Genomic DNA, 27,273 nt, shown 5'->3' on the forward strand with positions numbered 1-27,273 from the left:
TACATGAGAGACAAGGTTGTTCCTGACGAATCCAACAATAACCCAAAGTACTGACAAGGTGTATGATCCACTGGAAAGCAATATTGCATCTGATGATGGACTACGGTCGAAAGACAGCAAATAAGTTTTGCCCATACTTTAGCGTCTTAGACCTTTCCACAGTTGTTTATTCCCACTTTGCTGAGTGTGGTGTCTGAAGACATGAGTTTTTCTGCCATGTGATAAATGTGCCAGGTGTGTGATCAGATAATCTCTTTTGTGATCCGAAGGTAATAAAAAGTTTTTACCAGGTAAAAACTTTTTATGTTTTAGATTTTTTAGTCAGGATTTTAACAGCGTAACTTACGACTTGGTGCTATTGCAAGGGTGTGATGAAAATGGATTACACAGGAAACAATAGAAGTAGCGGTGTAAGTTGATACAAGTCGACTGACTGACGGTCCATGAAAAACCTCTTTTTTGCCACCTACCAATGTAAAAGTGAAAACGTTCATTCCTGATATGCATTCATTGTGAAGATAATATGACATTGACGACAGCAGTTATGTTCACACTGTACTGTCTACCAGTATAATTTAGACACTCACTGGTATGCTGGTATGTCATCTCCATTGATAACGTTGATTAATGCCTGTCACTTATCCACTCTCTAATGAATGATTGACACTCAATCACATTGTGCATCTCACATTTACCTGTGTGTCATCGTTCTTTTCAGAGACATTGATTAATTGTGTCGGATTTCAATTAAATCTATGATTCAACACAGCGCTGGAAATTGTAAATCAGATGCATGGCATGCATAAATTTGCATATATTAATGACTCCCATCTGAGTCCATGCTGTGATTGGCACTTCGTTATGACAGCATTGCTTGGGGGGGGGGGCAGATCAGTGAAGTGCAATACCACTTAACCTTTGACCTAAATACGTTATATGGCCGAGCAGAACTTTTGTTGGTTACAGTGTCAAAAAAGAACAAACAGGAGTCCGTATTGAATTTTGGACCAAAGTTAACATAGTTGAGTTCCAGAAACACTCTACAAAACCCAATGCTGTGCCTTAAAACCCTGTCACTTTAATCCACCACAGATGAAAAATTACAAATTTACTGCATTAAATGATTTACGATGACGATGTTGAAAGCAAAATTTAGCAAAGAATATTATAGATGGTCTGCCTTGACCACCTGTGTGAGTAAACTCATTAATAAATGGGAAAGAGAACTTATCCCGGCACTGCAGGAAAGCTATCGCAGTCTTTCATGGAATGATATTTAGCCGGGTACTTAATATAATAGCTGGGAAATGGCTTTATTCACTTTATCACATTTGAAGTTGTAAGTAATGTGAAACTTAATTGTCTCAAATGGTTAAATGCAATATGTCATATGATCATAGCTCGGTTCAATCATGTGCAGAACAAAAAAAGCTGCTGTAGTTACGATATTTATCTTCTTCACAGCAGGTGCGCAAAAGTCAGCTTTCAGAAATCTCATTTTTTTTCCCAAAAGCGTTTTAAAGGCATGGGAAATTTTGCAATTTCAAAAGTTTACAGTTGAAATAATATATGCATGCTCATAGTGTTTGTGTTGACAATAGTATTCTTAACCTTAACAATAAGTTTATGTACACCACTGTACACGTCCCTGAACTTGCAATAGTGGAAAAAATTATAATTTGCCAGCCAAGCTCTGCTGAGCCAATTAGGCACTGCACTTACCAGACCGGACAAAACTATACTCATACTACGAACATTCCTCAAAATTTTCCGATTGGCAATTAAACTAATCCGTCAGCACCAGGTTAATAAAACAACTTTGTAACAGACTGGAGAATGGCAAAGCATGTGTGGTGTAAATACCTGATATGTCAGACATATACAATTACTGTCGACTGTAAATACGTTGCTATTTATTTCATTTGCCATGAATGTTTTAATTACTGAATGTCGCTAGTATTCTTTTAGTTAAAGGGACCAGTATCTGTGACTTTTAATGATTTTCAACTATTTTTGTTTTCAATGTCAGCTAGTGGACAGTTTCCTATTTTGTCTCCCCAGAGCATGTTGGGATACACTTTGTTGAGCTTGTCAACTCAGCCTGTACATGCATGCACTGCATTGATATTGTTGACGAGTGAATTCTGGTCAGGACCAGAATTCAAAATTTAAATAATAAAATTATAATAACATAGCATTTTACACTGTATGGGCAAATTGTGTTACACAAGCTAAATGGTGGGTGTGCTAACGATATTGAACATGCTGTATCATATGGGGAGTCAGAAAAAGAACTTGAAATTGGCATATGAAACAAACATGGTGAAAAATCATCAAGAGTTGTACAGCTACCCGCCACTTAATAGTATTACCTGCAAATGGAAAGAGAAAACGCACTCTGGACCCGTGAAAGAAAAATCGTCAAATTAAGCCCTGACCACATAAGCTGGAAAATTTGCCTCATAATTATCAGGACATTAAATGGTTCAAAGCTGTATGTTTAGCACTGATATAAACATTATGTTATCGCATTGCTTTTTTTTTCGCGCGGCGAAAGGTCTGATAGTAGAAATCAGCCGTTCCTTCCTGGAAATCATCAGCTGCCGGTTTTTCAATTGCAATTGTACAATGGGCACGGTTTTCTCTCAGGAAGCCTTCATAAATTTTCCATCCTTTTCATCGGAGTCTACAGATGCCGGGGTGCATGTCAACGAGTGTTATCAGCAGCTGTTTCTGCACACCTCAACGCCGTATCTCCCTTTTCTGACTTGCTGAGGGTTTTTTTTTTTCCTTCGCAATTTTCAAACAGAATTCCCCCCGGGGTATGTATCCCTTGCTGCCATCACAAAAAGCAAAACCATGTTGGCGAGTCAAAAAAAAAAAAGAACACAATTCAAAAAAAAAAGTGTTGTTTTATTTTACAGCAAGTGAACAGATGTGCACAGATAATATAGATTTTAATGAACTTGTACTTTACTGACAACCCTTTTAAAACGGACAAGAACAAGTCGAATTTGCGTGCCATCATTTGCCACCTGATGAATGCACACGATGAGAATTGTGTGTATCGATGAGCTTTGCCGGAGCAACACTTCAGTCTCCAATCCCATGAGATTTTGTAATGTCCATCAGAGCGATTGCTATGCTACGCTTGTATTTTCCTGAAAACAATGAGCTCAAAGAGTCGCAGCTCAGAGTCAGGATCAGCCTGAATTTTTATCTAGAAGGTCTTCAATAACTGTAACTTTGAGTTCCCAAGTTTGGGGCGCCGTAGTTCACAGGGGTGTTATTTTGGAAAATGTTGAGCAAAACCGAATTTCATAAAATTATTTTATCATAACACAAGTGTGTATGAGAAATAACGAATACATTTTACAAGACAAAAGTATTTTGGCCATTTTGATTTTTTTGATTGGTAAAGTTTGGGCAGAGCAGCTCTCTCATTGTAAAACATATTAATATTAAGGTAAATTTTTTCTTTTAATTTGAAATTTTTTCTGAAGTATGAAGAAGATATCTACAACTTATGCTTCAAGCACACGCTGGTACTACTGCGCTCCCTGATCAAACTATTATGGGATTCACAACCTGTGGTACATGAAGTAAAAGTAACAATGCCATACAATATCAGCACACATTAGGGGAAAGATTTGAATGCACCAGTATCTTTTGCATACATATGGGACCAATGCATATATTGTAAACATCACCCAACCCAACTATTAGTAGTATGGCCATAATAACACCTTTGACACGAACATAATCATATTGCCCATATTTTGACATTCATGACTCAGGCCTCAATATTGGTAACTTTATACCGGTACATGGAAGAACTAATATCAATTTGCATAAACAATAGTTTGCGATCCGTTTTATCAGTACACTGCAAGCATTAAACGTCAGGTAACCGACACATCTCCACCAACTATTTGTGCACACATCTAGTGGTATCTGTACACTTCACTTCAACCTATGATATTTTGCAAAACACGAATCGTTCACATCAAAGTAAAGATCAAACTTTATATACTGGTGCGTTAAATACTTCGCTAATGTCAATTATTCTCATGACAATATCAGTACGGTACATAGCTATGAGTATCTCATTTTCCTGCGATATAAATCTGTGATAAAAATCATTTACTGAAAATAACCTATTTTTAGCAAATGTGAAAGTAAATAAAAATCATTCCCTTATCGAATACAGATAATGAATGTCAGAGTTAGTTGCACGTTTTTACCCTATTGTTGGGCGGGTCCTGTCTACATACCACATACAGCATATTATTATTAAACAGCTAAATGAAGTACTTAGCAATGCATGCTTTCATGAATATACCATGTAAGCTACTCTCTTGTTCTCAGTCCTGGCAACAAATATGTCCACAAGCTGAAATCCAAATACACCAAAGCGATAAAAAGTTACCGAATTTCGATAAAAATTTTACAACATGCTCGGTAAAATTGCTGAACTTTTATTGAAATTGTTCATTTGATATGTTTTCATTGCAATTTGACTGTGTACAGCTGCCGGCCACCTTTCTAAGACAAATCTCCAGTAGACCATATTCCATAAATTAGCTACATCCATGCACACAGTAAAATGCCGCCCTTGCTATCGCTGAACTGGCAATGCTTAGAATCCCCTCAGGTTACCGGGGGTTTTTTTTTCGCTCTTTTTTTATCAAAGTCTCTCATATCTTGGAGAATCTCAACTCATCTGAATAGAGAGATACATTTTCAATGGCTACATCAAGTTTGCCTGGAGCACCGATACACTTCATTCAAATTACATGTCGCTACATTGCAACACTTCTTGTCGCCTTGTTACACACTGTTACGTTTCAACCAAGTTGTCGCCAACTTCAGTACGAGACGTTAATTTACAAGTCAATCGATAATAGTTTTTATAAATGTTGACCTTCGTTTTAAAAAAAACTCTTTTATTATATGCAACATTAACCTGCATGCAGATTTATGCTCAACCATCACGTCCATTTGAGGTTCAATTTTTGTCTAATTTACAGGGCAATATTTTCGAAAGACAAAGCAAGCCTTTTAAAAATCATGAAAGTTGAATCAAATATGTGTGAGTAATTAGCATAATGCAAGGATTATATACAGTCTGTGACCATATTTAGACAACTTATTGAAATATGCACCTTCACATGGAGATGGGACTGTTTCTCCACAAAGCAAACAGAAACAAATGTGCATATATTTTATATAGCTATATTCTTTATCTAAGAGAAGACCACTCTGGTTCAATCTGTGACCATATTTAGACAAGTCATTTGAATATGCACCTTCATGTGGAGATATGACTGCCACTGCACCAATCAAAAACCAACTCCCAATTTGTGTATTTTTCAATACAGCTACTGCTACATATTCCTTCATCTGTGGGTAGACTAGCCTGGTTCAAGAAGCCAATTCACATAAATTCCGAATTTCTTAAAAGAGCAGCGAAATCAAAATGACACACAGAATGCTATCAACACAGAATCTAATTAGTCATGATAAAGATCAGAATTGGCCACCTCACAGACAATGACCAGGGCTCTGATTGGACGAGGAGTGATTTCCAAAATACTTATACGCCAACTATTCAGTACTCTGCCATAATTGAGAGTCCATTCTATAAATTGACACCCCGGGCGATGAATTGCTCTCAGACTGGCTATGGTCACTTTGCATGCTATCAACATCGAACGCAGACTTTTTTTTCGTTCGGGTGAGAAATTACTCATACCCGATACACTGGGTATTAAAGGGAGTGTGAATTCAATTACATCATATACAGTGCAGTTACGATACAACACTCATCACCTTCACTTAAATGCATGTCACATATAGCTGCCATGATCTCCGGATTATGCCTCCACTTTCCGTCTCTTTCACTCTCCAAAACCCGGATTCTAAGCGAATTTGATGGGTATTATCTGGTGGCTGTTACTTGTACAGCACTGGTATTACCGCAAAAAATGTATTAACTAATCCTGTTATGGAATTTTGTTAACATGTACTCACCTTGTCACTCACTGATGAAACTTAAAGTACGGCATCCTACCCATTTAGCTTCTCTCATTTCAAATTAATCTGTTACGATAGGAAGTGCCTCAAAATTGAAAGACTTATACTTTTGCTCAAACTTTCAGTAATAGAACTTTAACCCTTTCACCCCCAGTTCCCTGTATACAGGTCCAACTTTACCATAGAAAACAATGGATTTGGGACAAACCATGGTGGTGAAAGGGTTAAACCATGTCCTTCCAAAATCAAGAGATAGAAAAGACCTTTTATATATTTTTAGTCTAGTCAAAATAGGGTTAGACCCACTATGCCAAAATATCTCATACGGTACATTGACTGGCGACTCATCATTTACCAACACTTGAAATTTCCAATGGTCACCATTCCCGTGTTAACTTTACGGGCAATATTGAATTTTTTGTTTTTTTGCAAAAGTAAGCTGGTTAAACTTCCATTCCCAGAGCTTGAGTTAAGTCTGAGGGTTCAAATATCTGTTCCCAAGGTGCATCCTTACTTTAAGAAATTTGCAATTGGTACCTATACGGGGTAGCCGCAACACTCCATTTTGATGGCTAAAACCAGATTCTGAAGTCATACTCAGTACGTGCATAGTGTAAACCACGGGCCAAATGAAATTAAGGATTATTATAAAACTGTCAGTCTAAGTTCTCAGTGTTGAGCAAAACCTTACGACAAAGTCATACAGAACTATATTATAGAATATAATATCATATAACATGACTAAAGTCATATAATGACTTTGTCGAAGGTAACACAGGTGAGACAGTACCAGAGCAATTGAATTCATTTAGCTCACATTGTCTCAATACTCAATGAATGTATTCATTCATTTAAAAACTTTCTGCACAAGCTTTTCCAGGCAACAGTTCGATTTAATTCAAATTGTCACAAGAGTCATGATAATTTGACTGCATTTCATGTCCTGCCCAGCATCAGAGGTGTTCAATTTTATGCCTTTACGTATGTTCATGTAAAACGGGTAAAAATTGAACATGGGAAAGAATGATACAGCAGTCTGGATGCATACTCAAAAGACGAACTTGTTTGAACTGTACTTGAACATTCTATCCTCAATCAACTGACTGCTCATAATATGGCAAGCCTGACTTAAATTGTCCTTCTCTAAAGTCACAAACAGGGATAAATGCAAGCTTGAGGTATTGTATGCATACATTTTACAAATATCTGTTGGCAATGACTGTTTGTTGAAACTCTCCCAGTTGATATATAGTATAGGCTTGAATTTCATATGTCTTGTAGGCATGTGAACTTGAATAGAATACACTGGAGCAAATCGAAGGACTATTTGCTATTAAGCCTTATCACAATTAGTTTGCAAAGTCTGGGGCAGACGTAATCAATTGAGATAGTTACCGGTATCCTTTGCAAACTATCTTCTGCGAGGAGCCAATTTTGCGAAACGGTTTTATAATGACATACATCCTACAATTTTTTCCTTGATACCTGCCAGATGTTTACGATGATTGGGTAATTGGTTTAGTGAGCTCGCTATATACCGAGTACACATCCTATTACCCACAAGGCACAGTACAGGTACATGGTGTGCTGTACTGGCTTCCATTCTCTACCATTTCTGTCCATTCGTCTGTGTGTCTTTTAAATTAAGACAAACAGACATTGCGTACTGATGATGCAGTGCTGTCTTTGTGACATTGTTCACGCAGTCTGGTGCACGTAAAACACACTGAGACATCAAAGCCATCACTCTATTAATGTTGAAATGTAATAGTCCAAGACAAACCAATTCTGAACTCCCCCCTCCTTATGATATACAACATGCAAAAGATTTGAGAATACATCTCTTGTCAATGGCTCCAAACAGAAGTAGTTGCACAATACCAGTACAGGTAGAGCAACAATGTGTTGTTAATACTTTTTCGGAGTCTTTTATTCACACCTTTCTTGATGAGCAATTAATTCAAAACATTGAAAGAAATATGCTAAATGAGTAATCAATGAGTCACAAGATTTATTACTCCTCAAAATCATTAAAAAAAATCTTTTTTTTCTTCAATAAATGATGTTAACAGACTGACTCATCTAATACGCCATAAACCAATATCAACGGTAATGTATATTAAAAGTCTGACTTTTAGCAGTGTTTGCATTTTGGATAAACTGAAAATGAAACAGCCGAGCTCTAATCTAGCACTGGGGCCTTTTTTTGGTAAAGTTTAAAAAAGAGCCACCCCCAGGGCAGAAGAGTCTGATCTCACTGATAAATGGTTGAAGGAAAGACAGGGTGTCTGTAAAAGAGCTAAACGATAGTTGCTGTATAATGGATGCTGGGATAATACAACAATTACATTGCCAATGTCCTTCATTTCTCAATATTCACACACCTGTGACACTTTTCATGGCAACATTTGAAATGACTACAGAACCATATTTCCATTTCACTTTATTTTCAAAAGGATTGTATCCAAACATAATGTCGTTTTAAATTTGTTTCAAAATTTTTCTGGGTCCAGCATTTCAAGCTTCTCATTCAAAAATCCCATTTCATGTAAAAGTTTCATTCAAATATGCAGTAAAAGAAATAAAGTTTAATCTACCATCCTTGAGGATCAACAAGAAAATGGAATTCTGGGTAAATGTTGAAAAATTCAACCCATAAATTGGAGTTCAACATTCATCAGCCGGGAGGTAACCATTGGGCAGATGAATTTTTGATACCTGACAAGGTTTGCTGCATTTAGACTCCAAAAAAGAATGAATACATTCATACAAGATTCACTGGGTATTGAGGCATTGCAAGCTAAAATGCAGGATATCAAGACAATAATATACATTGAGGGATAAATCCGCCAAATGCGAAATTCCTGCTTGGTAGAGCATCTGGATATATGCTACTGTTTTGGTTACTATTGCGTACTTTGTGATGGACACCACACTACCTCGCTGTCACGTTAACCATGGTACCGTGGTTTTCCGTCAACAACCATGGTTAACCATGATTGTCAATGATATGACCATGGTGACCATGTTGGACCATGATCACAGCAAATATTTTTGTAACCATCACCAAAATTGACCATGGTGACTGTGTTTGACCACGATTGACCATGATAATCTTAATTGACCATGGTCATAGCAGATTTTTAAATCTCTCAAAATCTCTTAAAAAATTTACATGTAAGAGTTTGCGTTTTTCTTAGGGGAGCTGCCCTGTATCTTTTTGAAACTACTGGACCCCCTAGGATTATGTTGATGTGTAAAAGTCTTCAATAGTGGCAGAGCTGGTCTTCTTGACTCTTGCTAAGATCTTTCGCAAATGTTGAGACTCTCGATCACGTCTACCTTTGTCTTGGCCTAAGATTATCTCATTGGTGCATGCTTACAGAACACACAAACACAACATGAATCCTTTCTGTAAACACCATCACGTAATTGATTTTGATTTTCATCAAGGTACTTTCAAAATGTCTTACACTGGGCATGCAGTATTCAAGATTTCATATCAAATAACTCAAATTGAGCAGAAATTAACTGAGGTACAGTTACCTGCATCAGGCAACATGATGCGATTCCCAGTTGAGTTCTATGCAGGTGCTGGCCCGTCAGCTAGTATCGCCTGGTACAGTGACTTTTCATAGTATACCAGTACATCTATACCCTAGAAAGACTTTGTTCACAGAGTGAAACATGTGCTTTGTTCTGACATGATTGTCCCTGACATTTCAGTGGAAACCAGTCCACAGAGATGTCAGATACAAGACACTAATAGGGTTGAACATGATAACAGTCTCTTTATTATTAAACACTTTTAAGATGTACATTTTGTGCCTTTGGATATTTTGACAAAGAATTCGCTGAATACTTGATGATTTCAAGTACCTGCAAAAATCTGTGACTTAACGCGACTGATGTGAAAGCAGCTCATATTTGGAGACACCTGGTAAGTACCCCTGGAAGCGAAAAGCAGATATTCTGGCCGTGGCCTGCTATGCTTTCTGGATACAGCTGGCAATACCCGTACAGCATTAAGATGACAAAGGAGAATAGCTGGAACCATGATTATGTTGTCATATGGAGGTTGCAGTCAGAAAAATAGTGACAACTTAGCTCAGTTATTGAATCACTAATTTTCAAAAAATGTATTTCTCAGAAAGTACTGGTCTGATAGTTTTGAAATTTGGTATGCAGATTTCTACAGATAAGCTAAATAAAATGTATTGAATTTCTGATGAAATCTGTAATTTTGTATTTTTGGGGCATTTTTTGCCATTTTTGGTCAAAAAATGTGTATTTCCAAAAGTACTCATCTGATAGCTTTGAAATTTGGTATACAGGTTTCTATAGATGAACTAAATGATATTTATTGAAATTATGATGAAATCTGCAATTTTGAATTTTGGGGCAATTTTTTCCATTTTTGGTCAAAAAATGTGTTTCTCAAAAAGTACTGGTCTAACAGCTTTGAAATTTGGTATACAGGTTTCTATAGATTAACTGAATTTGATCTTTTGAAATTATGATGAAATCTGCAATTTTTATTTTGGGGGCAATTGTTGCCATTTTGGTCAGAAAATTTTATTCTCAAAAAACTACTCATCAGATAGCTTTGGTTGGCATGTTCTTAGGGATGATCCGATGTGATATATTCAAAGTATGATGAAATCTTCAATTGTGTATTTTTGCAGCTATTTTAGCCACTTTTTTCTGGCCACTGCATTGAGCTATCAAAGATTTCCACCTTCTTCATCAAAAATAGTTATTCTCTACATAAACACAGTGGAGCTATATCGACTGCTAGCTCGCTTGTTATAAAATGTGGGGATTTAGCCGAGCAATTTTGACTGCTGCTGTGTTTGCTAGGTGAAGGTACCATAACATCATTGGTTTGGACATGCTCAAGAATTTACTGAGGGAAGTTTTTTACAAAGTATATCCATTTTTCCTATGTTTCTTCTGCAAGTATGACAAAAGAAAAAGTACTGGTCAAGCAAACATACTGCAGTTTCACTTTCTTCACTAATGTTTACTCCTGCACAGAATTCGGTTTTCAAACACTAATTATTCATCACTCTATCAAATTAAATGATAATACTGCAAGATAACTTTTGATGAATATTCACTGTATGAATGGTCCAACTCATCCATATGTACACAATCCTACCCTCCACTTTAGGCGTTCCCATCTGAATATTGTCTGCAACGAACTCTGTCTCCTCAGCCGTGAACTTCTGAAATCTTCAAAATTTGAGAACAGTCCCAGATGATCCGGAAAGGTCACTAAAGGAGGCATTAGAAGGCTGAACATGATATCCACCTACTCACTGATTATCCAGCAATGACTTCCTCCTCATTTTAAAGGTGAACCTCGGGTTGGCAAGGGTAATCAACTCCTTGTCATTTGAATTGAAAGAAACCTTTGCAATTTCGGTTCTCAAAGCTTGAAGGCCATTTATCTAGCATTAATATTAATATTGACATAAATATCTCATGCTCTCAATGGCAGCTTACAATAAGAAGCTGACTTTTCGGATGGGGATTGATTTTTGCTCTTATTGCAAATTGGTAGTACTCCTGAAATGACAGTCCAATGTAGCTGATCAGACAACAAAATAGCCAAAGTTATTCTCGGATAAAACAAAAATGTACTTTGTTGCTGAACAGATAACATAGCAAAATAGCCAGTTGAAAGTTCTTCTCAGATATTGCAAATATGCACTGAGTCTGATAAGATAATATGGCAAAACAGCCAGATGTTATTCTCAGCTGCAGCAAACATCCACTGCAGCTGATCAGATAACATACCCAAATAGCTCAGAGTTATTGTAAAATAAAGCAAATATCCAATGTGCTGCCAATCAGATACAAGTAACATAGCCTGGTGTTATTCTCAGCTGCTGCATACATCCATGGCAGCTGATCATGTAACACAGGAAAATAGCTAGGAGTTATTTTCAAATAAAGCAAATATCCAATGCTGCTGATCAGATAACATCGCAAAATAGCCGGGTCTCATTCTCTGATAAAGTTTAATATACTATCACTTGCAAGATAATTGCTGCAGATAACTCCTTACTATTGCAAGATTACCGGTATATGTAAACACCTACGCACTGCCAAATAACAATATAACATTTTTGCAAAAAAAAAACAGCTACCACCCCCTAACCATTGTCACAACTTTAAGATCAAGAAGCATATTGAAATCCTAACAACGGGCACATCATATGTGGCAGGTCAAAAAATAGAACAGTAATCTTGCGGCGCAAAACAAATAACGCTTTCAGTTGTTTCTGTTTAAAAATAGCAATATTTCTCCCAGATAATTCCTTGAACGTTTGACCCAAGTAAATGGTACCTATTTAAACGCTTTATCGCAGAAGCCCCGTGCAGAACAATTTGAGAAAAGTAAAACAGTAAAACAATTTATACCCCATTAAGAAAATGACAAACTGGTTATGCTCAGCGGTGCAAGCAATGGATCCTACTGGAATTAAATTCGCTTTATGCCGTAAAGCGCCAGTCGCATCGAGTACGCAGAACATGAATTGAAGAACAGGAGACCGAAATTAATCTTGTCTTGCGAGGAGGCCGGGTTCGAAATTTGAAATGCAAAATTAGTCAAGATGTCTTGAGAGAGAGTTATCAAATGATGTAGTTTAGTGGATAATGGTACTTGATGCTAGAAGTGTAGTAACAGGGTGACTGATAGCGCATAAGGGGTCAACGAATATAAAAAATCTAAGTGCTACAAATGTAGATTTTTCTCTCATTTAGTCAGGAATTCTCAGCGGCCTGTGCATGCATGTCTGAAGATTGCACCTGGAAATGTTAAAGTATTATTATAAAAAGTCTAGAATAAATAATGACTGTAAAAGACACTTTTTAATCTGTATGATAATATCTAGCTACTATCTTTTGAAAATATTTCTGGGTTCATCACCAGTAGCTGGTTATTAAATGTAATGTTGTAACAGGCAGAAAATAAAACTGGAAATTCCATCAAAGGGGCTGGCCACTTTACTGAGTAATTAAGATGAGGGAAAAATGAGTTCTTGTGCGTAACAGAGGACAACTCCACAGTACATTTCCATTGATGATTTCCTAGCTCTACCCTTTTGAATAAGGTAGCATGTGGCATCTGTTTTCTTCGCGGTAATTACATCCTCTTGTGTTCCCGTCAGACGTGCGCACAAAGAAGGCTTTAAATCATATTTTGTGCATTTCACAACCTGCGTGTTTTGTTCAAGCCGATCCGAGTCATGTGTGAGCACTCCTGGTGGAACAGTACAGGCTTTGTGTATGTGGCTTGGTCACAAGAACTTAGGTCTATGAGCGGTGAAAATAGGAGTTTATCAATACACTGGCACTACACTTGTTGTGAGTCAGAAATTCCATACTACCCCGGTATATTAATAAATCCTTTTTTTCTACTTCTAGAACATGTTCATTCATTTGATGCAGTAAATTCTGATGATCACTATGATCACAATTTTTTGTTAAAATGTATGTCAATGACAGTTTCGTTTCTTGTTCTACTCTTCCAAAGCATGTTGAAGTGCACAGTGTTCAGCTTGTCAACTCAGCCTGTACATGTGTAGGACTGCACTGTTACTGTTTACAGGTGAATTCTGGATTTGGACTAGTTCAAACGTAAGCTTTAACAGTGCAGTTAACAGGCATAAGCACTGTGTTGACAAGATGAATAATTTGTGTATGTCCATATTTGGAGAGAAGAATTTGCATTGACATATAAAATAACGACAGTGAAAGTAAATCACAAATGTTACACCTGCAGGTCCTTTAAAGGGCAAATTTTACTGGTTTGTGATTGATATGGAAAATTGTAATTTATGTTGTTGCTGTTAAAGGCAAAGTTTTATTCCAATGAATGTGCAAAAGTGCGGGCATAGATTCCTACATTTATTCTGAAGGTAAACCAATGATACCTGCTGGCTTTTTGGAAGCTTCCTATATTTGTATAATTTCCCTGCTGTAATTTTCCTGTTGGAAAGTAAGACAATCATGAAATTGTTCGACAAACACCAAATTTAATCAATCAATAGTGACGATACAGATCTTTGCAAATTGTGATTGGAACACACTAGTACGGTACTCACTCAAATGCTGGTGACTATTTCATGACGGCATACAAAGCCAGAAACTTCCATGATTATCACTGGGAAAATGAGAAAAATGCTTTGCTTTGGCTGCCTTTGGTGATATGGTGAAAAAAAATCCCTTGTCTCCACTCTATGGGTAATTTTGTAATGATTGGAAATTCAAATAATTTTCTTGTCTGCCAAGAAGAATAATACTTTGTGGTGTAAGATACCGGTATAATGCACATCGCACAATGCACAGAAGGAAATATACACGATAGGAATAAAGCTTTAACTTTCGAACTCCGGAGAGAAACCTGCAGATCTTCAGGTAGAGGTCATCTTACGATATTTCAGCACAAACAATGAAGTTCCCATAATCCACCTCTCAGAATTCAACACTAGCACGGTACATGCTTATTTCACTTTTTCAGAGTAATTTTTCCAGCAATTTCCTCCGCGATGAAAGAGTCTGAAGAGCTATAGCTCGCGGCAGAGGCACAATTATCGGAGCTGTAATATTCCACGTGGCACAATGTCTGTGATGGGTACTCGTCTTCCTAAGACCTCACTCGGCACACTGCAAGCCCATCTTCTTCTATTTTCTTCTCTCTTTTTTTCAAACCGGGCCAGTTTGTCTCGCAGCAATTTCACAGCAACACAATATCTCGGCAGTAATGGTGGATCCGGCATTATTCCGTGCCAGCGTTCGTAAATGGGGTTCCCAGTCTCGTTTGCCGCTGTATCCGATGGCAACTCGCACCGGGGTCTCGCTGGATGGTGTTCGCTCCAATGCGAGTCAAATCAACAGTCAGACACCATTGTACTCCGGGCAGTATATCCCTTTCAAGCACATCTATACGGCAGACAGATTTTCTTTCAACCATTCATAGTGAAACACTGAACCTGCACTGTAGCTGCTAAAATTTTCTTTGATTAGAAATCTAAAATTCCAGTCAATACAGGAGATTTCTGTATCTGCTAATCTCATCAGTTGACAATATCTAGTTATTTGCCGACAGAAGTACAAAATAATGCAAAACAGAAGTATGACCATCGTTACTAACAATATATACATTCACCATTAAGTGGTGCAAACTAAAATCAAAATCCCCAAATTTTTCCCATATTATTAAATTTTTGATGGCATTTAATTGATAAGTCTGTGTGTGGAATCAGCATCTGGGTGACTGGTGAATCAAATTTTTATCTGATGTCGATGCTTAAAAACATGACACCTTTTTAAATCTTTGGTGTATACAGGCAGTGTCTCATCTTTTTTGAAACTTGCTGATAATGCGGGGACAAACAAAACTGATAGCTGTCCAAACACTCAGAGGCGAAAAGAAAAAATGATTATCAAATATTGAACTATGGATATGGCTATTGACGAACAGTGGGCTCAGTTCTATTGATCATGTCCATTTTCCTGTTTTAAGGTATTTTGGTTCATTACAATTACAAAATGCACCCGTCGATAACGCTAAATTGGAATATGGCTGGCTCTATTCTACTCAATAATTCCTCAGATCAGATACGGTACTACATTATGTGTTGTGTTACTTTTTGTTACCATTTAGCATAAAACATGTCAAATCTTACACAAGATTTCACTACGGAATTTGAAAAGTTTGCAAAGAGCTAGAGACACGAATTAAACATACCGCAATAATTATTAAGTGCATGTGTTATGTAATTTTTTAGACATTTATCAACAGTTATCAGAAACATGCACTTTATAGTGTGTTAATTTTTGTGTCAACCATTTTGCTTTACTGATTCAGTGTTCACTGTGCTGTGCTGTCATAATTTATCACCATGGTGTGCAAAACTAGTACATATCGTCCAAAAATCTTCTTCAATATTTAACGTACATAAATAGCAAATTGTTGACACAAACATCAAACATTGTATCATTCTATGGCATTGGTTTTTTGCATGTTTTTGAAAAATTTGAAAAAATATTTTTTTCATTGGTTTATATTTGTGGCTATGCAGTTATATTGTCTTTAAGAGTGACAAAGGGAAGATGACTCTCTCCAACTTCTCTGTCGATCAAAACTGTCGTGACACTGCTTATTGACATATTTTCATGGACATAATCCCTAAACTCAGCGGTTAGAGTAACTCTGTTGTGATTGATGCGGTACAGAATCTCACACAGGAAAGCCAAGCACAAAAGAAAATCCCCTCCTTGAAAAATTCTGGCAGGAAATGTAATTGGAAGTGGACGATGTGACATTGGTGTAAAAGGCCGTCCTTTAACTAATTCGCCACTTTGTTGCCAATTTGTAAGACCTAGACACACCTAACTTACACATAGAGTTCTTCTATCCAGAACAATTACATCCTATGAGAGGAAAGGAAAAAAACCATTTCATGAAGTCCCTGCCGAAAACTACAGGTTCTCTCCCACTGAATGCATTTCAAGGAAAAGTGTTACTTTGCCCCGGGGTTAAAATCAATGGTGTAATCCCAGTGAATGGGGGACAAAGTGTTTGTGACACCGCATGCACAGACAAAAGCCCAACAGGCTCTTTCACGCTTGCCTCCACCACTCCACTCTCAAACAAAGACCCGAAAAATTTTTCTTCCCCGACCAAAAACAATCCTCGATAAAGTCAATGTCTGTGGAAACGTAACAACAGTTGAATCCTGCTATGAGAAAATTTACATGAATTTTGAGCATAAAAAACTTAAAAATTAATTTTAAAACAATGATAAGAAGAGTTCATATGAATGATACATTCAAAATATTTTCTATCATGCTTTGGAAAATACACGTCAAATTTTAGACTTGTAGTATGATACTCAAAATTTGCAATTTTTTAGCAATCTGAAAATCCACAATTTTGGTAAACAAAGCGAATCTTCCTTTTCAAGCAACCCCTTTTTCACAGAATATGTCAAGAAGTTCAATATTTTGATTCAGTGAATAAATAACCGGGACAGCATCAAAACAACACAAAAGCCGTTTTGCAATTAAATAATTAAAATTTCATGGCTGAAGTTGATTTTTAATTGATCAGTGTTTGTGAATGGTATTGAACATTTTGGCAAGAACAAAAGTTGTGCTAAATACCCGGGCACAGATCATGTAATTGTTAACTCGAGTGATCATCACAAAGCCACTAATGGTGCGGTGAAATAGTCGGTACAAAGATGTTCACAACCCTGCATTTTTTCACTCGGTAGTGACCATTTTTCACACCGATCACACCACAAATTTTCTTCACCCTTATCATACCAATGGCTGTCAGTGACTGAGACATACCATACTGATTCCAGGATTCTGTGTCGCTATTTATTGTCAACATATTCAGTCTTCTCACTGAGTAACAATCACAATTATTCAAAGAGACGCATTACTTTGACATCAAGCACGAGATAAAACCACCCTCTGTCATATTGGTCCAAAATCGATCTTTGATTCATCAAAAATTTACCCAAAAATGGAGAAATTTATGCCTGATGGATTAGAAGTCGGGACTGCTGTCACAGGTATGGTGTAAAATTTCACTTGAAGTGATCAGCGGCGCATACCAATTACACAGTCAATGAACCTTCACAAAGTACACTCTCAATACACATACCACTCAATCTTTCTCTTTCTTCAAATTTCCTTTCCTCGTGAAGTCGCTCCCTATTTGAATTCAAATACCCCCTGTTTTCAAAGCCACTCATTTCGATTCATTAGCCTGCTGTTTCTTTAAACACATATTACACATGTCAGCTTTTTGAACTGTTATCACCAAGACGTGTCCAAATTTAAAGAGATTCATGAGCAATCTTTTTATTTCATATTCCTTCTCCTCAAACAATCGCTAACTGTTTACACGCCATTGGACTTTGCAGAACTAGATGACAGACGAAACTTAAATTTTTTTCAAAAACAAATAAAAATTCATTACAGTACTACGGTTCGCAGTATTGACAAAGACTTTCCCCTTCAATTGATGTTGATTGAATTTGCTTGATAAATCCTTACGAGTACACGTCTGGCACCTTTATAAAGTGTGCCAATTCCACACTTTCTCTTATTTATTTTCACCTGTTAGGTAATCTGATATAAATTTTGCCTTGTAAGATGTGAAATATCCAGGTATATCTTATCTGAACGGAAACCTTGAATGCTGTAAATGGAGAACACTGGCTTACATTAAGCCGACAGTTTCACAGCGCTGTGTTGACATATCCACCACGGAAGAAATCAAAGAAATGGTTTTTAATTTCTAATCCGAAGACGCTAAGCTCCTTCTAAGCATACAGGAGGACACAGCTGAGTAAGGTGTTTTGAGTTTGTCAACCTCTTCATGTGCCCCTGATTTTTGGCGTGAATCTGCATGAAACGAAGCAATTGACAGCACAAAAATAAAGCAAAAAAAACACAACTCAGCTTCTCTCCGTGTAAAGGCATTTTTCAAAGCATTTGCTCAACTGCCACTGGTGTACAACCTGACAAAAATATGAACATTCTTGGGGAGGGGGGAAAAAAAGCCGGCTGAAAAAAAGGGGCAAGCACTGTTACAGCCCGGTGCAACTTTTCCTCCCATAAAAAGACAGAAAGTCAACCCACTTACTTGCGATAATCCGATGGCTTTTTCAGGTGTTTTCTTTGACGAGCCATGGCTGCAAGGTGGTGCCGTCCGCACTGTGAACACCTAAACCTGGCTTGATTACACTCACTCTTACTAATGATGTTTTCTCCTTCATTTGGCACGGAAAAACAATTATCCCTATTGTTGTGTCCTTTCAAGCCCTCCACCACTGCTTTCATCACTGTGCAATACATAACTGCAGGCTACCACTTCAATGCAGATGCCAACTCCTGACCGAAACTGCTTCTCTCCTGTGTCATCTTCATAAAAATTCTCACCTTTTTTTTTCTCTCACTCTCCCTTTTCCTCCTTGACTGTCGCCATGGCAACAGTTTTTTTAAATAACCAAATGATGGGAAATTTAATGCGTACGTGCCTGCGTGGGGAACCAATCAGAGTCAGTTCCTCTCCTTTGGACTGTCAGCACGCCCCCCGCAGAGCTCTGGCCAGCCTCCCTTTGATTGTTCATAATAGCAGTGCCTAGCCCTACAGATATTGGCAAAACCTGCTTTCTATCCATATATATCTCAGTGGTGTGTTTCATTCACTCTGTATGCAAAGTAGTCGCACTGATTTTTGCCTTTACACGGTTGACTGCTGTGTTACCGTGACGCAGGGCAAAACCAACGTTACACCATCCACAACTCGCAGTGATTGTATCAGCGCTGACTCTATTACGTCATGGCTCAGCCACTAAAAACTGCAGTCCAGCCTGCTGGAAAACTGTCAATCCATTGTTCACTGGGCTGAACAAAGTGCAACAATGTATCAGCTCTGCTGTAAAATGTTTCAAAGTAGAACTTCAAAATGCAAACAAATTATCCAATGAGGTATTTGCAAATGTCGAATGAATCATTCCAAATTGACTTGAGAAACCTGAAAGATCTTTTATTACAAGTTTCACCTATACTCTGGAGAATGTTGCACAACTTGATATTATTGGCATCGTAGTGCCAGTTCAATGTTTGTTGGTCACAGGAGTGGCATTTTTGATGATCTGTTTAGAAATCAAACCTCTAGCTTAAGGAAGTATGCGCCTAGATTAGTGAAAGTAACTATTGCTCAAAATTTCCTAAATGAAACTTTCAACCATTCTCTTACCAAATTGACAATAATTAGGCGGTAACCATGCAAATTTATGAATTAGAGAAACAAATTACCCTTCATTTGCCATATTTGAAATTAAAAATGGCTGCCATCCATAGGAAAAATGACATTTAAGATTTTTCGAAAAACTAAGATGGTGAAAATATTTCTTTCTTCAAGAGATTCAGAATGAGACCCCTGCAAGTTGTAGATCAGAAAGAACTGTAGGTGCATTCTACCTTAATGAAACAAATATAAAGTAAAGACAATATTGTACAGAAGATAAATGACACTGCATACTTCTGACTTTTGAAAATGAGGTATGAGGGCAGTTTTTCTACTCCAACTCAAGATGCATGATATGCATTTCAATGAAAAGCGGTAAGTTTATTTTTTTATGTGATCAGTATATTTATTTACTATATTTATTTTGAACTATAGATGGACACGTGTAGACAAAGTTACTATGTCTAAAATAAACCAATGCAATAATAGTATTATGAAATTCTGCTCAGCCTAGTCAAAACAGTGTATATGAAAATACTAAAATCAATCTCTCTCTCTCTCTCTCTCAATTTCCATGCTGCATTAAAGGAATGGAACTAGCCTTATAAACTGTCCTTCTTGATATTTTTGTACTGCACTATATCCATGGTGCCTGCTTGCATTGATACATTGCATACATCCTGATACACACCGACATATCACCACAACTGAGGTCTGTGTATCCATACGCATATTGCAGGCACATATTGGAAATGAAGCCCCGCGGCAGTCAGCACCATATCAAAACTTGGCACATTTCATCTCAGAGTTTTGCCCTGGATGGCATTCTTTGAAGCCCCCCGTTCGTATCTTTTCACAAAAGCAACCAATAACAATAATGATGTTCACAGAGAAAGACACAATACAACCGAGGGAAAAACATGATCTAGACATTTCTATGGATTTCTTACTCAATCCCCACGAGACCATGTAGTTTTTCTCTCGAGAAAAAAGAAAGCTTTTTTTCAATCAGTTTTAAATAATTGATGATATGAAACTGTCTTCCTGTAATCAGAAAGTATGAGAAAACTCACAATGCATATGTCTTTTTGTCAAACAACAAGGTGTATTTTATAATGCTGTCACTTCTTTGCATGTTGAGTTTGATACGTCCGAACCGATTGATCAATTATTTAAATCTAAGAATTGTCTGTGGTATTTTCATTCATTCTTTCATGTGATGATGTTTCTTCTATTAGATTTTGTTTCTATAAACAGGCCCGTCATGAGAGATGTCATACACAGTCTCGATGTGTCAAAGAATTTGTCCTCGTTTTGCAAAATACTATCAAGACTGCACATTTTGAAATGATCATGTACAATATATATATATATATATATATATATATATACAGGTATAAATATATATAGACTTAGGCGTTACTCAGTTTCACGCTACATACATATATATATATATATATATATATATATATATATATATATATATATATATAGATATATATATATATATATAGATATATAGATAGATATATAGATATATACCGGTATATATATACCGGTATATATAGATAATATGAAAAATTACTAGTAATACATACACTAATAGGAGCACAAATCTTCTATTTTGACACGTTCTCCTTTTTTCTACAAATCAGACTTTTATTGTCTTTCTGCTGTTAAATCTTTCTCACTGGTTTTATCTTGTAACAGGAATATTTACAAGACAAAATGGAAGGTACAAGCCATGATTATTATCCACAAACCATCCTTGGAAAAAGTTTGAGTTACAGAGTATAAAAAAAACACTGTTGACTATACTCCCCCATGCAAACCTGTACATACTGACCTACCCCCAAATATATCTGCAGTATTAAACTCCTTAAGATATGTGCACTACTCCTTATAAAGCGGGAATATTGCCAAGGCTGCCCATTTGCTGTGCACAACATTAAGCCCACTCAACCACAGCCCATATATCACACACACATTTGGTGTTATCACGTAGTCATTACCTTCAAGTATTTCACTGAAGACCCTCCTTAACAAGTTGTCAACAAAGCTACATAACATAATACAATTATCACCTCATTGAAACACATACAGTGTATACCAGAAGCTTGAAAGGACAGCTAGCACCTATCACCATTGTACTATTGTTTACATCCAAACTTGATTGTTTACTTAATGCAATCTGATGAATAACAATTTGAGTAATTCACTGGATGTTCAGTGCTTTTCAATTAAAGGAAAAATCGCATCCCACGTGTGCAATTTTGCCCTAAATTCATAATTTACTCGTCAAAAGCTCACCTAATGCCATGACCCATACAACCTAAGGAGCTTTTAGTATGCCCCTTGGTTCCTGCTACTTTTGATAAGGTTCAAGAGGACGTATCACACATGGGATTTTGGTGGCCTTGAAATCAATACCTTGTTGGATTTTTCATTTTGTATTTTGTGCTGCAATTTGTCCTTACTTTTCCTTTTTGGTGAAAATATTTGTGTAGAAATTGAACTTTGCATTTTAAATATTTGTTAAAAGCTGTATCATGAATGATTTCACATGAAAAAGCGTTTTTTTTAAATCTGCACAATGCCATTCCCAAGAGCGGGCACTGTCTACCTTCAAAGAAAGCTCCACAAGAAGTTGTTGCCAAAAGCAGGCCAGTGCACGAGTTGACGTCCATTCACAACAGATTTGGTCACGGTCTTCTCGTATCATTTTTCAATGTCAACTGTCATCATCATAAAGAACGTATCTAGTTACATCACTTTTGTTTCGATCACGAAGGGAGGATTATTGTACGGTTTGACCAAAATGACAAACCAATCTTTTAATACATCTCCAACCATGTAAATCTTTCAATATACCCCAAAACATACTCCACCGTGAAAATATCAAATGTCTCAGCTATCAGGGGCTTCGTGAAGTTTACAACAGATGTGAGACGGAACCTTTAATCGTCAGAATGAAAAGTTGATGCGTCATATCAAATTGTGTATTACAATAATCAGCTTTAAACAATACGTTCTTAGAAATGCAAGCATTTCCGTGCGTCCAGTATTTGCAAATCTTCAAAATCGACTAATCCAAACAGCACGCCTGGTGTCAAAACCTAATCTATCCTATCATATCAGATATAATACTATATTTTACAAAATACGTACATCAGCCACTGGATAATGTTACACACGGTTCCGCTCTCAATACAATGTCAGGGAACCCGACCACCTTCTAATCCACGCCTACATTTCATTCAGAACACAGTAAAGAGTTGCTGAAATATCCATAGGAAATCAACAATTTATGTTTCCGGTTCAATGGCGAAGATAACTTATACATTAACAAGTGCGGTACATTGCGTGTTACTTTCTGTCACTTGTAATCAAATCCATACAAGTCACGAAAGATGACAAATCAACAATTAATATTTCTAGCCACAAGGACTGTTTGTTCAAATATTATATTTCCAATACCTGCCATGATTGAGGGTAATACACTTGTTCACCGGGGCGGAAGGATCAGAAAATAAAGTGATGCAACCGGAAGAATACTTTCATATACAGTTATGCAACTTATTTGAATACTTTTCACTTTCACCCTTTGAGTGCTGTAATTTTTCCCACCAAAATTTTACTGCAATATTTTACCAATTTTTATGAATTTTTCTATAATTTTTTTTATAAGTTTGGACGAAATGGAGATCTCATTTCATTAGCAACAGTTTTTTACCAAATGTTTTGCACAAATTAGAAAGAAAATTGGCTGGGGTAAGTTATATAAGAGTGGCAAAAACTGACTTTGGCATTCAAAGGGTTAAGTTAATCAGGAGACGAATTTACTCTTCAAATTTGGATTCCCATATCCAGTGCATTGGCAGATATATATTCATATAAGTACCATACACAATTGTAAAATTAAAAGCTTGGATATGCAAAGAAATGGTCCAATCAGAGAAGACCTTGCAGATGCCTGTGGGTCAGCACAATCCTTAATCATGTATAAAATGCTATCTCCGCATTGCGCACTACTGACAAATCAAGTTTACTCTAGTTTTGAAAACAAAATTTCAATACTACATTACTTCCTTTATACAGGTCCTGTCAGTGATTGGAGTTTAACCCTTTGCACCCTGGCCCCCTGGTACTCTACGACGTCATCGGACATTTATGTCCGAGCCGGGTTCAAAGGGTTAATATACAGGGTACCTGCAGATTTTTTTATTTTAAGACATGAACTTGAATTTGTGATGTAGTTTTATACAATGTCAAAGTACAAACTGAAAATGAAAACACCGTTTTACAAGCAAATTTTTGTTGTTTACAGGAGTAGTCAATTGTACAGCAGGTATGGGATTATCTATGAGTTGGCAATACCATTACAATTACAATAGCTACACTGTAATAAATGACTTCATTTACATCTGGTTAGGGATATTCTGAGATTTGGCAACTAATGTTACAATAATAGTAGCTACACTGTAACAAAATCACTTTCTTTTGAATTAGATTGGTGATATTCTATGAATTAGCAACACTGTTACAATGAATTGCTACTTAAACAATTCACTTTAAGTATGAGATATTCTAGGAATTAGCAACACTGTTACAGTAATATTAGTTACACTGTAATAAATGACTAACTCTTTTATTTACATAGGAAAAGGTAAAATGACTTACTTGAATATGATTTGAATGAAAATACATTTCATTTCATTTGCATATCACTTAGCCTAATGACTTTCACCGGGGATATATCATGGTACCCTCAATAACAAGTAAGACAATTGACTTCCCAATACCAAGAGGGTACTTGTAAGCTATAGTGCTTTAATAGAGACATCACTCAGATGACTTTTAAGTTTAGAGAGCAGCGGGGGTCAATGACATCTGTCAACAGTACACATCAGAAAAGGAAAAATGCCAGTGTACAATGGCTTAACTGCATGAACCACTCTGTTAGACGTTCAAGCAGGTACGTAGGGATGTGTTGAGTTTCATGACCTACTCAGTCGCAAAGTAAACATCCATGAAGTAGGAAAGTAACAACGCAAAAAACGCATCGTCACAGGAGTTGTAAATTCACAAATACCGTTGTCAAACTGACAACAGGCTCCGTGGTGCTCCATATTACAGAAAGCACACTGCATGGATTTATGGGGAATCAATGCAAAAAAAATCTGAAACGCATTGTGTTAAATATGAACAATGACTCCCTCAAGACTTGGGCTGAATTAAAGCCAAATGTAATTTAGTTGTTGCGTGGGAGCTGTTTTGACAAATGTATGTACATGTGTTCACATCAGACGTGTAAAATAAACCGGAGAGACAAATACTTCAAACACTTCACAAGCTGCCATTATTATGATTCTATTTCACTTTTGTCATCACATTTTTCTGATATTCGGTAGAATTTATATTCAAGTGAAATTCCTGTTTCTCTAAATATTACACTTTAAAAAGAAAATTTGCAATTTTGAAATTACAAAAGACCACGAACAGAGACAGCTTATCTCACAGTATTGATCGATTAGTTGGTAAACAGTTTCATAAAAGATCGCCTCATATTTTTTATCTATTCAGTTTTGTCAATTAGTCTCACTCTGTCTCCGCCAGCACATTATTCATACATTATTATACTTAATTACACATTCAAATGCCATCCATTCGCACACAATAGTTTGCTAATAGGCACAAAAAATCAATACCACCAAAAAAAAAAAAAATACGCACACTAAGTATGGGAACGTCACGTTTTAGAGACTGTGTAACAAAATATGTTGATTCATGCGTGATAATTTGCTGTAAACATGTCATTTGAATAGAATGCAGATAAAATTATGTCCCGGTGACGTTACGGTGTAGCATCAATACTGATACACGGGCTTTTAATGGCATTCTGATTTGACAGTCTATTATTAATTAATGCCGCTATTCATTAAGTAATCACAATCAAATACGGAGCACTCATCAGTCGGAAAGCCTTTCAATGCAATACAAAAGAATACTACCAGTTTTGTTGTTGCAAACTTTAGTCACTATTTCAATGCATTTTTCTCCCCTTTAGAAGTATGCTTAAAGGGCATTTTACTATCCCCAATATCAAACATTTCTTCTCTCTGAAATTTCTGTACTGAACAATATTGCAACACATCAGGTTTTATGGGAAAATCTATTCGACAACTGATAAAAAGTACTCAAAAACATTCATCGAAAATAAACTATCATCAAGCCTTCCCCTCTAAAGCTTGTTTAACCCTTTCACCACCATGGTTTGACCCAAACCCATTGTTATCAATGGTGATTGTGGACCTGTTTACAGGGAATTGGGGGTGAAAAGGTTAAAATAAAAATATTAAACAAATTTTTTAAAAATAAAATGCTTTCACCTGCATCTTCTTCCTTTAATAAAAATTTCATCATCATAACTTTGAGTGAAAAGCTCTAAAATGCTCAGGTGAAACTGGCAAAAAAATATTTGTTTGGCAAAAAAACAGAAAACTAACAATTTCCAGTTGAAAGTCAATCCAACATTGATGGGAGATTTGATTTCTTCTGGTACAAGCAATGTTAAATTACACTCTTACGAGAGGAAAATATTATCCGCGGATTTGTCACGATCCTTACGGTTATTTTTAGCGGATGTAATTTCACTGCTTGCCAAGCTTATTACAGAAGTCTCCTTCGCATGTAAAGTATCAAGATGATATATGGCAAAGTTTACATCCTGCAGACCAGGGTGAGGTGCAGTAAATTAACCTTGATATAATTTTTTCTCCTGCGGACATTTTTGCATCTCTTTTGCATCAGTTGGGGGGTCACTTGCTGCTTCCTGGGATCTCAACAGCCGAGGGAGAGAGCAAAATGCAGACTATCACAAAACCAAGGCTGAAAAATTTCAAAGCCTAGTGAAAAAAAATACACATCTAGATCAAGCAATGATTCTCTCGTTAGTTAGTGTAACAAAAGAGGCGTGTTTCTTTGGATCAGGGAAGGGAAATTCAGAAAATTGATACAAAATATTTTCTGAAACTTGCAATAAAATTTCTACGTTATAGCGGATGCAGAAAAAACAGCTGCCCTGGGAAGGAAATGGTTCTACAGAGGATTGAGTTTTGCAAAGGCATAAAAATTCAGATAAAATTCATAGGTTGGTGTAAAGGCCAACCTTATCATCACAACATAAAGAGGTAGGGTGAACATGTATAACACAGATCTTTGGAAAGAGGCCGCCAACATACGAAGACGAGAATATTCATTGAGAAAAATTTCAGCCGATAAATGTGCGACCATACAGCACAGCTATGGCTTGCACTCATAAAAAAAATAATATCTTGTGACATGCACAAGATAAAAATGCTCATCTCAGCTTTCAAATTTAATTAATAAAATCTGAGACGGTTCTTTATCTCACATCAAACAAATCACCGTGACAAAGCAGTGACATC

At 36.7% G+C, this 27,273-nt stretch overlaps 1 protein-coding gene across 12 annotated transcripts in view; it reads right to left on the minus strand.

Annotated features, from left to right (window-relative positions):
* LOC139129591 (roundabout homolog 1-like) overlaps nucleotides 1–27,273 on the minus strand; it is a 364,964-nt gene that overhangs the window by 173,907 nt on the left and 163,784 nt on the right. For 4 of the 12 annotated variants that reach the window (XM_070695243.1, XM_070695239.1, XM_070695238.1 and 1 more), the window contains exon 1: nucleotides 18,716–18,984. The exons of 3 other annotated variants lie outside the window; for them this stretch is intronic. In XM_070695243.1, coding sequence (XP_070551344.1) covers nucleotides 18,716–18,927 — 212 coding nt within the window. In that variant the 5' untranslated portion in view covers nucleotides 18,928–18,984. Of the gene's footprint in view, nucleotides 1–18,715; nucleotides 19,004–27,273 lie in introns of those variants that run through there. 5 more of the 12 variants (XM_070695237.1, XM_070695236.1, XM_070695244.1 and 2 more) reach the window with 4 other exon arrangements.

Source organism: Ptychodera flava, chromosome 3, assembly GCF_041260155.1.
Source record: "Ptychodera flava strain L36383 chromosome 3, AS_Pfla_20210202, whole genome shotgun sequence".
NCBI classification, from domain to species: Eukaryota; Metazoa; Hemichordata; class Enteropneusta; family Ptychoderidae; genus Ptychodera; species Ptychodera flava.